Source organism: Ornithorhynchus anatinus, chromosome 12 (assembly GCF_004115215.2).
Source record: "Ornithorhynchus anatinus isolate Pmale09 chromosome 12, mOrnAna1.pri.v4, whole genome shotgun sequence".
Lineage (NCBI taxonomy): Eukaryota > Metazoa > Chordata > Mammalia > Monotremata > Ornithorhynchidae > Ornithorhynchus > Ornithorhynchus anatinus.
The window spans coordinates 57,374,741-57,388,471 of NC_041739.1; the positions used below are offsets into that span (position 1 = coordinate 57,374,741).

Consider the following 13,731-nt stretch of genomic DNA (forward strand, 5'->3'; position numbering starts at 1 on the left):
TACAAGCAAATCGGGTCCCTGTCCCACATGGGGCTCACAGTCTCAATCCCCGTTTTACAGATGAGGTAGCCGAGGCCCAGACAAGTGAAGTGACGTGCCCAAGGTCACACAGCAGACAAGTGGCAGAGCCGGGATTAGCACCCACAATCTTCTGAGTCCCGGGCCCAGGCTCTAACCACTACGCCCTACTGCTTTGCACCCACATTTATCTTTCTCGATCTTTATTGGCCCGGGCCCTAAACCTTCCGGGATCCCGAGGGCCCGGAATTAAATTCGTTTATCATCTCTGCACGCGGGGGGGGCGGGATATAGACGAGGGATAATTCAGTCTACCCCTCTGTGGCTGGCAGACACATTCCCGTGATCCCGGCATCGGCGAGACGGGGCTAGAGGGGATTGGTGGGACAGAGGGGGCCACGTTCCGTGACCAACCCGTCCTCCTCTTTTCTTTCTCCAATACGGGGGTTCCCCGAGGACCGTCAGGGAATTCCCGCTGGGTTGGTCCGAGCCACGGGCACTTCCCATCGCCCCCACCCCGTCACTTGAGAGGCTCCGGTTCCCCGACCCCTGAAGTGGCACCGGGTCGTAGTCAGTCGGCCAGTCTGTGGCGAGCAGGAAGCGTAGAAGGCTCTCTGGGATTTTACATTTTCAGTGTGTCTTTTGCCTCTTTTCAGATGACACGAGAACAGTACATACTGGCCACACAGCAAAATAACCTGCCCAGAGCCGAGAATCCCCAACTATATCCCGTGGGAATTTATGGATGGAGAAAGAGGTGCTTATACTTCTTTGTGCTTCTGCTGTTGGTTACCATGATTGTTAACTTAGCAATGACAATATGGATATTGAAGGTTATGAATTTCACAGTGGTAAGTACCACCATGATTTTACACCTGTTGCTTTTAGTCCGAGACACCGATAACTTGTCCCTTTGTGATTCATTGCTTTGAGGGGGAATGTTCAATAGCCGTGCCCCTCAGTGTTTTCTAAAATGCATGTGCCTTCGGATCATCGGATGATCGACTAATCTTTACACCCTGGACTAGGTGTGGCATTTGATGGGGGCTAAAACTGATCAAGTCATTTCTCGGGACGAAGTAGAGTTTCCTTAGAGATGGACCGGGCGGATACCAGCGACGAGCGGATTTTAACGACCGCAATTATCGTATGACGATGGGAAGCAGCCTGTGGAAAGAGCACCTGGGAGTCAGAGGACCTGAGTTCTAATCCTGACGGCCAATTGCTTGCTGCGATTGCTTGCTGTGTGAACCAAGCACTCGATACGGTGCCCTGCACTCAATATGATTGACTGATTGACTTGGACAACTCCCTTATCTTCTCCGTGTCTTAGTTTCCTCAACTTCAAAATGGGGATTCAAAGCCTGTTGTCCCCCCTACTTAATCCGTGAGCCCCGTGTGGGATGGGGATTGCGTCTGACCTGATTAACTTGACACCGGTGCTTAGAACAGTGCTCGACAGATACTAAGTGCTTAAAAAAACCTTAGAAAAATGCTTAATGGGTCCTTTCCTTGAGGTACTAGCTGTCTGAGCTCAAAAATAGGAGCTCCAAATAGGAAATTTTGGTCCTTGGTTAAAAACATTCAAAAAGAATATCTGGACTCGCACCCTTAAATGGCTGTAGGGCGTTCGGAAAACAGACCAAGGGAATGATCAGGGTCCAGGCGGCCATCTTTTTGCCAAGGCCTTCTCAGAAGTCGCCACCCTTAGAGGAGGCCGATTTGAAATCCTCGACTGCCTGAAGTCCCGGCGGACCGGTTACTGGAATGCCGTCTTTGATTGCCTTGCAACCGCAACTGCCCGCTAAAATTTTCAGAAAACATTTTCTCCCATTTTTCCTCTGGCCAGCGGTCTGGGAATCAGCAGTCTGAACAGTATGAATGTACCTGAAGCCACCCTAGAAATGAAAGCTTAATAACCACAAAGAAATGGCCCTTGAAGAGAAATGCACTTTGTCCCCAGTTCAGGCCTTTTACAGGAGGGATTCAAAAATAATAATAATAATAAGTATGGCATTTGTTAAGCACCTACTATGTACCGAGGCACTTTACTAAGCACCGGGGTGGATACAAGAAGCTGTGTGGCTTAGTGGAAAGAGCCCGGGCTTGGGAGTCAGAGGTCCTGGGTTCTCAACCCGGCTCCGCCTTTTGTCTGCTGTGTGACGCTGGGCAAGCCCCTTAACTTCTCTGTGCCTCAGTGACCTCATCTGTAAAATGGAGATTAAGCCTGAGAGCCCCACATGGGGAAACCTAAATACCTTGTATCTACCCCAGCATTTAGAAAAGTGCTTGGCACGCAGTGAGCGCTTAACAAATACCGTAATTATTAATTATTATTTAAATGGGGATTAAGGCTGAGGGACAGAGACTGTGTCCAACCTGATTATCTTATCTACTCCAATACTTAGAACAAAGCCTGGTACATAGTAAGTGCTTAACAAATACTATTGAGAGAAAGAAAAAGTGAATATCAAGACCAAGAGACACCTCCCCAGTAGGAAACAGAGATCAACTGTCTTATTGATCTGCAACAGTATGTTTCTCTTTCATTAAAGCAGCATCACAGAGGAGCAAACTCAGGGAACCTTTAGCATTTCTACTGTAAAATAGGACAGACTCCTGGGACCCACAGGGTTTTTTTTAATAATGATAATCATGGTATTCGTTAAGCCCTTATTATGTGCCGGGCAGTGTACGAAGGCCCGGGGTGGATACGAGCGAATCGAGGTGGACACAGTCCCTGTCCCATGAGACCCTCACGGTCTCGATCCCCATTTTACAGATGCTGTTTCACTAAGCACTTAACGGATATCATCCCTATTATTATTACTATTATTATTACCAGTGTCCTCATTCCGTTCAGGCCCTCTTAGGAGTCGGTCATTTAGAGTTAGTACCGCCCTGCAGTGCTATCAACTTCCAAATACTCACACGCTCGTTTCATTGATTGAGATGCCCCGTTACGGAGCAACAAGCCAAATGAAATAGGTTGATACTGTAGTTTGGGCTAGAGGCAAGCCCTGATTTCTCAGCGGTGAGGAGAGGGCAACACTGGATGGATTTCTGAGAGGAAGCACGAAAACCCTCCAAGGATCTTAAAAATAAGCAAGAGCCTCGTGTCTGAAGTAGTTGCCTCGTGGTCTGAAGGCAGGGGGATGGACCCGGTGACGCCTTAAGGTCATTTCTGCATCAGCGATTTGGGGCAGAAACAGATTTTGCCTTGAATCGGTTTTAGATTTTTTTAGTTGATGAGCATCGCAAACCGAATTCTTAAGGTCTCGCAAGTGGATTTTTCTAGTCAAACCCGAGTATTTTATGGTCTCTTTCTTCGGTGAGGTATAGGCTTTATATTAGAATTTTTAAAAAGAACGCGTTTCCAGGAAGCGTATCGGGAGTGGGATAGGCCTGAATATATGGCAGCGAAGTCATGGTATTTGTTTTTCTTCAAAAAACACATTTGCAATTTCAAAAGTGGCATTTGCAATTTGGGGGGGTCAGCTTCCCCTTGTAGAAATGCAAGTACACTTGAGAATGGATTTTCTTTGACTTTCTTCTCATGTAGATATCTTCAGTTTCGGTACCCATTTTTGTCCCAGAATCTGAAAGCTATAAAGAACATCTGAAGAAGATTAATAGTACACGGCTTTAACCACTCCGTGTATCCTGAATTAAGAGGAATCTCTAGAGATTCCGTGTACTCTGAAACTCCAAATCTTAATTCTGTGGGTTGGACTGACACCGTCATCTGTTTGCAGTCGATCAGTCAGTCAATCCATCGTATTTACTGAGCAGTTCCCGTTTGCAGAGAGTACGATATAACAGAGTTGGTTGAAAAATCTGCAATCCAGATAATAATGTTGCTATTTGTTAAGCGCTTACTATGTGCAGAGCACCGTTCTAAGCGCTGGGGTAGATACCGGGGAATCAGGTTGTCCCACGTGGGGCTCACAGTCTTAATCCCCATTTTACAGATGAGGTAACTGAGGCACAGAGAAGTGAAGTGACTTGCCCACAGTCACACAGCTGACAAGTGGCGGGGCCGGCATTCGAACCCATGACCTCCGATTCCAAAGCCCGTGCTCTTTCCACTGAGCCACACGCTCTAGACTGTAAGCTCACTGTGGGCAAGGAAGGTGTCAACCAACTCTGTTTGATTGTTAAAATGTACTCGGCTTGATGTGGAAGGACACCCCAGTCAGGGGTGAGAAGTGATGGGAGGTGATCTATGCACTAGCGTGAATCTAAGAGCCTTAATCAAAAGCTTGGGTATCGTATCTGAGGGCACGTATAGGCAATTGGTTTGTAAATGGTAGTAAGAACTGTGGACGACAGGCGTCGATCTACGGAAGAGATTCTTGGAGCATCGGTCAATCATTAGTATGTACTGAGCGCTCACTGGGGAGCTTAGAGATGCCTCGACATTCCCCCCGGCTCTCCCGATAGCCATAACCGTGCTTTTTCCACCGGGCCTGATGCTACGAGAATGTTCCCATCCCACGCGGGGAACTCCGTGACTCGGCCACTTCTGTGGTGGGAGAGATGGATCCCACAGAGGGGAGTTCATTCCCGATGTCCTCATGCCGATCCCGTCTGGGAAGTACAGATATAGGAATGTGGAGAGGGGCTTCTTAATAAGTAGCGATATTGGACCGGTTTAGTGGGAGAGATGGGCATCATAGAAGTCCACCATTCTGGGCTGCCGTTTGTGTTTCTGGGACTCATTAATGATACTATTTATTAATCGAACACTACAAGTCGAACACGCTGCTAAATGTTGGTGTAGAAACCAGAGAATCCAATCGGACATAATCCCGGTCCCACATGGGGATCTCAAGGTAAGAGGAAGGGAGAACAGGTATTTTAATCCCCATTTCACAGGTGAAGAAACTGAGGCCCAGAGAGGGCAACTGACTTGTCCGTGGTCACATAGCAGGCAAGTGGCGGTGCTGGGTGTCCTTACTAGATGTCAGGAACTGTAGTAAGTATTGGGTTAGATACAAGATAATCGTATTGGACACAGTCCCTGTCCCATTTGGGGCTCACCGTCTTAACCCCCGCTATAAAGATGAGGAAACTGAGGCCCAGTGATGTGAAGTGACTTGCTCAAGGTCACACAGCAGAAAAGTGGCCGGAGCTGGGATTAAGACCCAGAATCCTTCTAACTCCCAGGACCTTGCTCCATCCACTAGACCACGCTGCTTCTCTGTCATTAATCAGGTCGGATACGTCCCTGTCCCACACGGGGATCACAGTCTGAGTGAGCTCACGTCTCTCTCCCTACCCTCTCCCCACAGCTGAGGCCCAAGAGAGGTCCAACCAATGCTTTTACCCGACGTGATGTGCCGATTTATGGCAGCTTTCATGGGAGTGAGTGATATCATTACCATTCCCTTATCACCCTCTCTTTTCCCTTCCTCGGCGTCTTCTGACCGATGGTCTCTCGCACGTGAAACCTCCCACGCTTGGCCATAGACCAGTGGGAAATCCTGTCTTCCCCTTTATGGAAAATTTGAAGGAAAGTTATTCGATGCCCTGTTAGAGGGAACAGGTTATTTTGACTTCTCTTGGAGGAATGTAAATTAGCTGGATGACATCAGTCTAAGGAAGATCCTTGGCTTGGGATCAGTCAATCAATCATATTTATTGAGTACTTACTATGCAGAGCACTGCCCTAAGCACTTGGGAGAGTATAATACATTCTCTGTTTCATTTCCCTGCCCACAATGATCTTACAGTCTAGAGGGGGAGGCAGACATAAATATAAATAAATTATGGATATGTATAGAAGTGCAGTGGGGCTGGGAGGGGGTGGGAGGGGTAAATATTCATTCAGTTGAATTTATTGAGCAGTCGCCGTGTCTCAGTGCTTCAGAGAGTACTTTATAATGATAAACCGTCACATTCCCTGTCCACCGCAAGCCTACTGCCTAGAAGATGAGCTTACAGTCAAGAGGATAAGAGAGCAAATCTGGGCGACACAGAAAGATTAGACCGTAAGCCCGTCAAACGGCAGGGACCGTCTCTATCTGTTGCCGCCTTGTTCATTCCAAGCGCTTGGTACAGTGCTCTGCACATAGTAAGCGCTCAATAAATACTATTGAATGAATGAATGAGAAAGGAATGGGACGAGAGGAAATGAGTGTTCAGTCGGGGAAGGCCTTTTGGAGGAGATGTGCCTTTAATAAGGCCCTGAAGGTGAGAACCATCCCCAAGAGCCACTGGATAAGAAAGCAAACTAAGAAGAATCGCATTCCTTCTCTGAGATATTTTAGCCAATCATTCAATCTGTTGGTGGTTCTATTGAACACCTACTGTGTGCTAAGAAACCACGCGAAACAGAAACAGGTCTCACATCCCCTGTCTTCAAGTTACTTACACTTCAGTGGGGAAGGCAAAATGGACCCAAACTGTTTACATATGGTGGGAGCAGGAAAAAGAACAGGGTACGGTGAGTACAAATGTATATAGTTAGCTGAATGTTCAGATTGACATTTAAATCAAGTCAGTGTAATTTAACGGCTGATTCAAGCAGGGCAGGGTGGATTATGATCTGAAGGGGAGAATCCATTCCAATATTTTCAAAAGAAGCTTCAGCTTTTTACCGTAGTAAAGACTGCAGTGAGCTCTTTCGGTCGAAACCCCAGCAGGGTTGCCACGATACTTACTTCACCCATTTATGTGGAGTCAGAAGCAGCACTGAGCACGTCAGTCTATCGATGATGTCTAGCGAGTGCTTGGTGCAGAGGACTGTGATAATAATGTCGGTATTTGTTAAGCGCTTACTATGTGCACAGCACTGTTCTAAGCGCTGGGGTAGATACAGGGTAATCGGGTTGTCCCACATGGGGCTCACAGTTAATCCCCATTTTACAGATGAGGTAACTGAGGCACAGAGAAAGTGAAGTGACTTGCCCAAGGTCACACAGCCGACATGTGGCAGAGCCGGGATTTGAACCCGTGACCTCTGACTCCCAAGCCCGGGCTCTTTCCACTGAGCCACGCTGCTTCTCTGACCGAGTGTTTGGAGAGTACGGTACAGTCCGTAGACACGATCCCTGCCCTCGGGGAGATTTCGATCTAAGGGCCCTGAAAGGAGTTGATTCTAACTCGAATTCCGGGTGGCATTTTAACACTCTTCAACTGGGGGGTGAAATCAGGAACCTGTTCACTTCACCCGGAAAATGGTGATGCCGTGGCCTTCTCCTGGATGCTTCCCTCTTGAATCTCAGACGTTTTGGTAATTACCTGCCTTGGGGTTTAAAAATGACACATGGCTCAGGCTCTTCCAAAATACTATTGCAATAAAAAGCTCTGTTAAGGCAGCCAGACAGAAAAGTGCCTCCATATGAATATTAATCTCATCCGAGACCTTCTCTCCAACTCATTTTTTATCAACTTCAGACCTTGTTCAGAGCCCATAAATGTTATCGCTATTAATTTCAAGTGGATTCGGTTTAGAATTTATCTTTTGTACCAAGGTGGTTTGCATAATTTACATGAAAATACTAATAAAGGAGTCCTACGGCCAGTGACCCAGTCACCATGGATAAATATTGATTTATACCTCAGGGGTTTCTGGCACGGTTTTTCCCTATAGACTAGAAGCTCCTCATGGGCGGGGATCGTGCCTACCAACTCTATTCTACTGTACTTTCCCCAATGCTTCCCAAGAGAAGCAGTGTTGCCTAGTGGATAGAGCGTGGACACAGGCCAGGAAGTCAGAAGGACCTGGGTTCTAATCCTTTCTCCTCCACTTGTCTGCTGTGTGACCTCGGTCCAGTCGCTTATCTTTTCTGTCCCTCAGTTCCCTCCTCTGAGGATTAAGACTGTGAGCTTGGATCTACCCCAGCGCTTAGTACAGTGTCTGACACATAGGAAGCACTTACTCTGAGCCCCACCTGGGACAGGGACTGTGTCCAATCCATTTGTTTGTATCCATCCCGGCGCTTAATACAGCACCTGCCATACAGTAAGGCTTAACAGATACCATTATCATTATTATTAAAATACCAATAAGAAAAGTGCTTAATACAGTGCTCTGCCCATAGTAAGTGCTCAATAAATTCCATTGATTTCGCTGCTGGTGGTGGGGAGAGGTTTCTTTAGTTGGAAAAGGTGAAATACAAAGTTCAAACTAGAACCTCAGTTCATATCCTGTCCTCGACTGTATGTGCGGAGCTCGCTGTGGGCAGGAATGTGTACGAAATGTGCGGTAATAGCGTACTCTCCCAAACGCTTAGTACAGTGCTTTGCGCACAGGAAGAGCTCAATACATGCTACTGAATGAATGAATGAATACCGACAAGGTGTAGAACTCACAGGGTGGAGGGTGCCTCTTTTTGTCTCTCAGTTGAAAGAGTTTCGCGTCCTCCAAACCCCGGCACTGTGTTTTGTTTTGGGTGTGAGAACCTTCTAAAAAGATGAGGAAAACTACCAGGAGTGCAGTCGGCTGAAAGTGAAGACATCGTGCAAATCACCATTAACTTAATTCCCAGGGAGAAGCCACTGTTTGGAGAAAATCCATTTTCAGGCTGCTTTTAGCCTCCCTTAGATCTACCTGAATGCTACTTGTCCTTTCTGCAACTGGAAGAAGACCCAGGGGTTTCAGAGCCTCTGTGCTGGGGGACATAATCTGTCAAGTTGCAGTCCTCACCTCATTTCTCTTCGTGCTGTAGTTCAGGTCACGGCTGGCCTGCGGTATTTTGGGGCTCTTCGACGGTTTGTCAGAAATTCTCCTCTGTCCAATTAGTCAACCTATCCAAAAATTCATATTTTGGGGAGGAGGAGCACGGCCCAGTGGAACGAGCAAGGGCCTGGGAATCAGAGGACCTGGGTTCTATCCCAGCTCTACCACGTGCCTGCTGCGTGACCTTTGGAAAGTCACTTCACCTCTCTGGACCTCAGTTCCCTCATCTGCACAATGGGGATTGAGACTGTGAACCCCATGTGGGACAGGGAATGTGTCCAACTCGATTATCTTGTATCTGCTCCAGCGCTTAATACAGTGTCTGACACACAGTAAGGGTTTAACCAATACCCCAGTATTAACTTTCTCTTCTTTATGATATTTATTAAGCACTCACTATGTGTCAGGCCCTCTTCTCAGCTCTGGGGTAGACACGAGCCAGTCCGGTTGGACACAGTCCATGTCCCACATGGGACTTGATCCCCATTTTACAGATGAGGGAAGTGAAGTGACTTGCCTGAGGTCACACAGCAGACAAGTGTCAGGAGCTGGGATTAGAACCCAGTTCCTTCTGACTCGCAGGACTACGCCCCATCCACTTGGCCGTGCTGCTCATTAGGAAGTGCTCAATAAAAATCCCATTGATTGATCGATGGATTGGAGGCAAGCACCTGCGGCGGATCAGGAGAAATTTGCTAACCTGGAAGAAGCCGTGTGGGAATCCAGCCTCCTATCCACAGGCTGCCAGAGACTGGGCCGGGGAATATTTTAATTTTCTTCCTCAGTGATTTTTATACTAAGTGAACTTAAACTTCAGCTTGATGAGCAAAGGGGCTTCTCCTCTCCCCGCAGCTCCCCGAAAGCTGGGGCTTCAAGGGCCGGGAAGCGAGCCCGTCGTCTTCACATAAACCTTCACTTCAAATGTCCTACTTCTCCGCTGTCGGGTGATGAGAGGACAATCCGTCTGTCCCGTTTAATCAGCTCTGACAGTCCCCCGAAGGTGATAGGTCAATCCGCTCCGAAGACAGGCGGACCCTTCTCGAGGGATGGCTTCGTTTCATTCACTTGTCTGAGGGATCTAATTTACCCCTGAAATCCCCGTGCCTTCCCCGCGGAGGAAAATAGATTTGCAGCTCCCAAAGACTCCTGAGAGGCTGGATGTGTCTGATCAGCACCTGCTCCTGACCTTCTCCCATTATGGTATTTGTTCAGCGCTTACTATGTGCCAGGCACTGAACTAAGCGCTGGGGTGGATACAAGCAAATCGGGTCGGAGGCAGTCTCTGTCTCTGTGCTCAGGGAGTGTGATGACAAGAAGCATCATCATCGTCGTCCTTCTTATCGAGCATTTTACAACGTGCCAAACCCTGGGGTAGACAGAAAATGAGGTTGGACTCAGTCCCTGCCGGACGCGGACTTCTTAGTCTAAGAGAGAAGGAGGATGAGTATTAGATCCCCATTTTACAGGTGAGGAAACAGAGACTATGTGCCAAGTACTGTTCTAAGCACTGGGATAGATACAGGGTAATCAGTTTGTCCCACGTGGGGCTCACAGTCTTCATCCCCATTTTACAGATGAGGGAAGGGAGGCACAGAGAAGTCAAGTGACTTGCCCAAAGTCACACAGCTGATCGTCCCTAGGATGGTTGGGCAGGGAATGTGACTATTATATTATTAGGTGTCTCTTATTGTTGTGTGGTACTCTCCCAAGCGCTTAGTACAGTGATCTGCGCACAGATAGCTCTCAATAAATACCACCGGTTGATCGATGGTTCAAAAAGGTTACATCGGATGGTGAAAACTTATCCACGAGCGTGGTACTAAATTGACCAGAGCGTCCCCAACGATCTGTATATTTTATACACCGTGTGACCTTGGGAAAGTCACTTACCCGTTCTGGGCCTCCGTTTCCTGAAGAAACTTCAAATTCATGGGAACGGGAGAGAAACTGTGGATGTCATAATTTATGTAACTTATGCCCATAACCGTAATTTATTGATTTATAGGAATGTACGTCTCCCCCTCTAGCCTGTAAGCTCATTGCGGACGGGGAATGTGTCTACTATATTTTTGTATCGTACTCTCCCAAGCGCTTAATACAGTGCTCTGCACGCAGAAATATATCGATCGATTGATTGAATGTCACGTTTAGTGACCGTCACCAAGGCCGATCCAACGGCGATAAATCCTCCATAAATCGGGGCACTCTTCCCCATCTTTGAGAGCATCTTATGAGACAAGTCTTGGTCTATCACTTCTCCAAGCCCGGAATAAATGTGTACCCTGGATTCGTTTTGCTGAATTATAAATCTCAGGTCCTTTTTTTTTGAAGAAAAAAAAAAGAAAAAATGTCCTTCAAGCCTAGAAAATATATGTATTTGTATTATTCCTTAGAGATCTGGGGTATAAATGACCAGGTTCTTTACCATTCGGTTACAGGTAATGGATTCTCTGAGTCCTCCAGTGAGCTGTTGACAGGTTAGATTATGGGTCTTGCACCTGAAACTAAAGAAAATGAATAAATCAGACTGCAGTGCATTTCCATTCCCGGTAATATACTCTGTGTGAGTTTCTGAGCTGCCCCGAAATATCCTTTAAATAATGTTTCCATCGCTCGACTAATTCCAGTGTCCCGCTTGCAGCTGTCTAGGTTACGTGCTGGAGAATGGTGTGAGTGGGCTGAAGCAGCGTGGCCTAGTGGATAGAGCACAGGCTCGGGAGTCAGAAGGTAACGGGTTCTAATCCCGGCTCTGCCACTCGTCTGCCGGGTGACCTTGGGCAAGTCACTTCTCTTCTCTGCGCCTCAGTTCCCTCGTCTGTAAAACGGGGATTAAGACCGTGAGCCTTATGTGGGGCAGGGACTGTGTCCAACCTGATTAGCTTGAGTCTACCCCAGCGTTCAGAACAGTGCCTGGCACATAATAAGCACTTAACAAATCCCCCAATTATTATTATTATCAGAAAGGGACGAGATTTGCTTCTGGGGATAGAGAGGCAGGAGAAGGCAAATTACATCACTCTCCCCCATTAGGGCGTTTGTAGACGAGACTGAGGGATTGCCTTGCTAAAAATCTGATTTTAAACCAAGTGTCAAGAACCAGCAGCAATAATAGAGGGTGATTTATGTTTAGCTAATTATAAGGTATATGAGGTGAAATAAGGTGAGCTTTTTTATAAAGCGGTAGGGTAGAAATCTATTCCTTTTCTCCATAAGCAGTTAAAAAAATTCAAAAGAGCATGGGAATTCAGTAGCCTGCTGGAGAGTCATCTCGGGCTTAGCAAGATAGAAGTAAATTGAAATGTCTTATCAAACTAAGTGTAGGATTGGGAACAAAGTATCAGAACTCTTCACGATGCCAATGGAGTTTCATTTGCAAATCGTGTCGGAGACCATCTTGATGATCCATCTAATAGTCCGAACACTCCGAGATAAGTTCTAGGTCGCAGAAGTGATGGATTCAAAGAATTCCAGCTCTCTGTGGGCTGATACGAAAGTGTCGAAGCTGTTGAGCAGATCAAATTGGAGATTGTGGGGGACGCGGTTTGTAAAAAAAAAAACTCTTTGTTTCCGAGCTTTTCAAATCCAGGGAAATGTCGGAGATCTTACGATTTCAATATTAAAGTCATCTAATTCTTCTCGGAGTCTTTGGAGGGAAGCACGGCAATGGGTCTCCAGATGGCATATTTATACTGGAGTACGTGAAATGCTTTTCATGCTATATTTACCCAGGGTTTAGAGGTCCGTGGAAAGAATTACAATATCAGCTTCCTCGGTAATGTCAGGCTTCCAAGAGGAAAAGCAAATTTGGCATCATCAGGCTTTCGGCCCATCATTCTGCCTTCAATGTGCGAAACTATTGCCTCGCCTTTGAGTGATTTGAAGATACGGGGAAGGACAAGTCATCGGTCCACACCCGTCAGTAGAATTTGAGAGGCTACTGGGTGCACAGCACTGTACTAAACGCTTCGGAGACTACACGGACATCAGTGGACACGATCCCCCATCCTCAAAGATTTTACAGTCTAGCCAAGTGTAATTAGAGAATTAAGATTTCCCAGTGCCTTAATGTTCAAATTAAAAAATAAGGCGGCATAATGAGAAGCAGCATGACCTAGTGGATAGAGCACCTCCCTGGGAGTCAGGAGGACCTGGATTCTAATCCTGCTCCAGCACTCGTCTGCTGGGTGACCTTTGGCCAGTCAGTTGACTTCTCTAGGCCTCAGTTCCCTCATCTGCAAATTGGGAATTGAGACTGTGAGCCCTATATTTAAAAAAAATAGTCAAGAAAGAACTCAAAAGTTCTAATGCCAGTTGGAAGACAAATTTTCTATACTTTGAGACTCAACTAACAGGGAAAGTCAGGAACAGATCATAGCAATAATGTTTAGGATAATGCTCACAGACGCCCCGCTGGGAAGATATCGACAGTGTAATCAAGCAGCATAACAATTTACCCAGATTTATGGAGTTGTGTAAGTGATATTAATCAAGATTCTATGTCAGGATCATTGGATTAGTAACCTTGGGAAAATGGGAAAATCATTCAGGGTTTTTCTGGGAAGCAGCAAGCCCTAATAGATGGTACATGGGCTTGGAAGGCCCAACTCCTCCAAGAGGCCTTCCCGGACTAAGCCCTCCTTTCCTCTTTATTTCTCCTTTATTCATGCATTCAATAGTATTTATTGAGCGCTTACTATGTGCAGAGCACTGTACTAAGCGCTTGGAATGAACAAGTCGGCAACAGACAGAGACGGTCCCTGCCGTTTGACGGGCTCACGGTCTAATCGAAAAAAAAAAAAAGCGCTGGGGTAGACACAGGGGAATCAGGTTGTCCCACGTGGGGCTCACAGTCTTCATCCCCATTTTACAGATGAGGTAACTGAGGCACCGAGAAGTGAAGTGACTTGCCCAAAGTCACCCAGCTGACAAGTGGCCGAGGCGGGATTCGAACCCATGACCTCCGACTCCAAAGCCCGGGCTCTTTCCGCTGAGCCACGCTGCTTCTCGTTCGTCTCCCCCTCCCAGTC

The 13,731-nt window shown here is 46.9% G+C and overlaps 1 protein-coding gene across 2 annotated transcripts in view; it reads left to right on the forward strand.

Moving 5' to 3' along the window:
• The first annotated feature begins 674 nt into the window (after positions 1 to 674).
• SGCZ (sarcoglycan zeta) overlaps positions 675 to 13,731 on the forward strand; it is a 164,312-nt gene continuing 151,255 nt past the window's right edge. The window contains exon 1 of one of the 2 annotated variants that reach the window (XM_029077174.2): positions 675 to 869. In XM_029077174.2, coding sequence (XP_028933007.1) covers positions 675 to 869 — 195 coding nt within the window. The remainder of the gene's footprint in view (positions 870 to 13,731) is intronic. The other variant, XM_016227929.2, reaches the window with a different exon arrangement.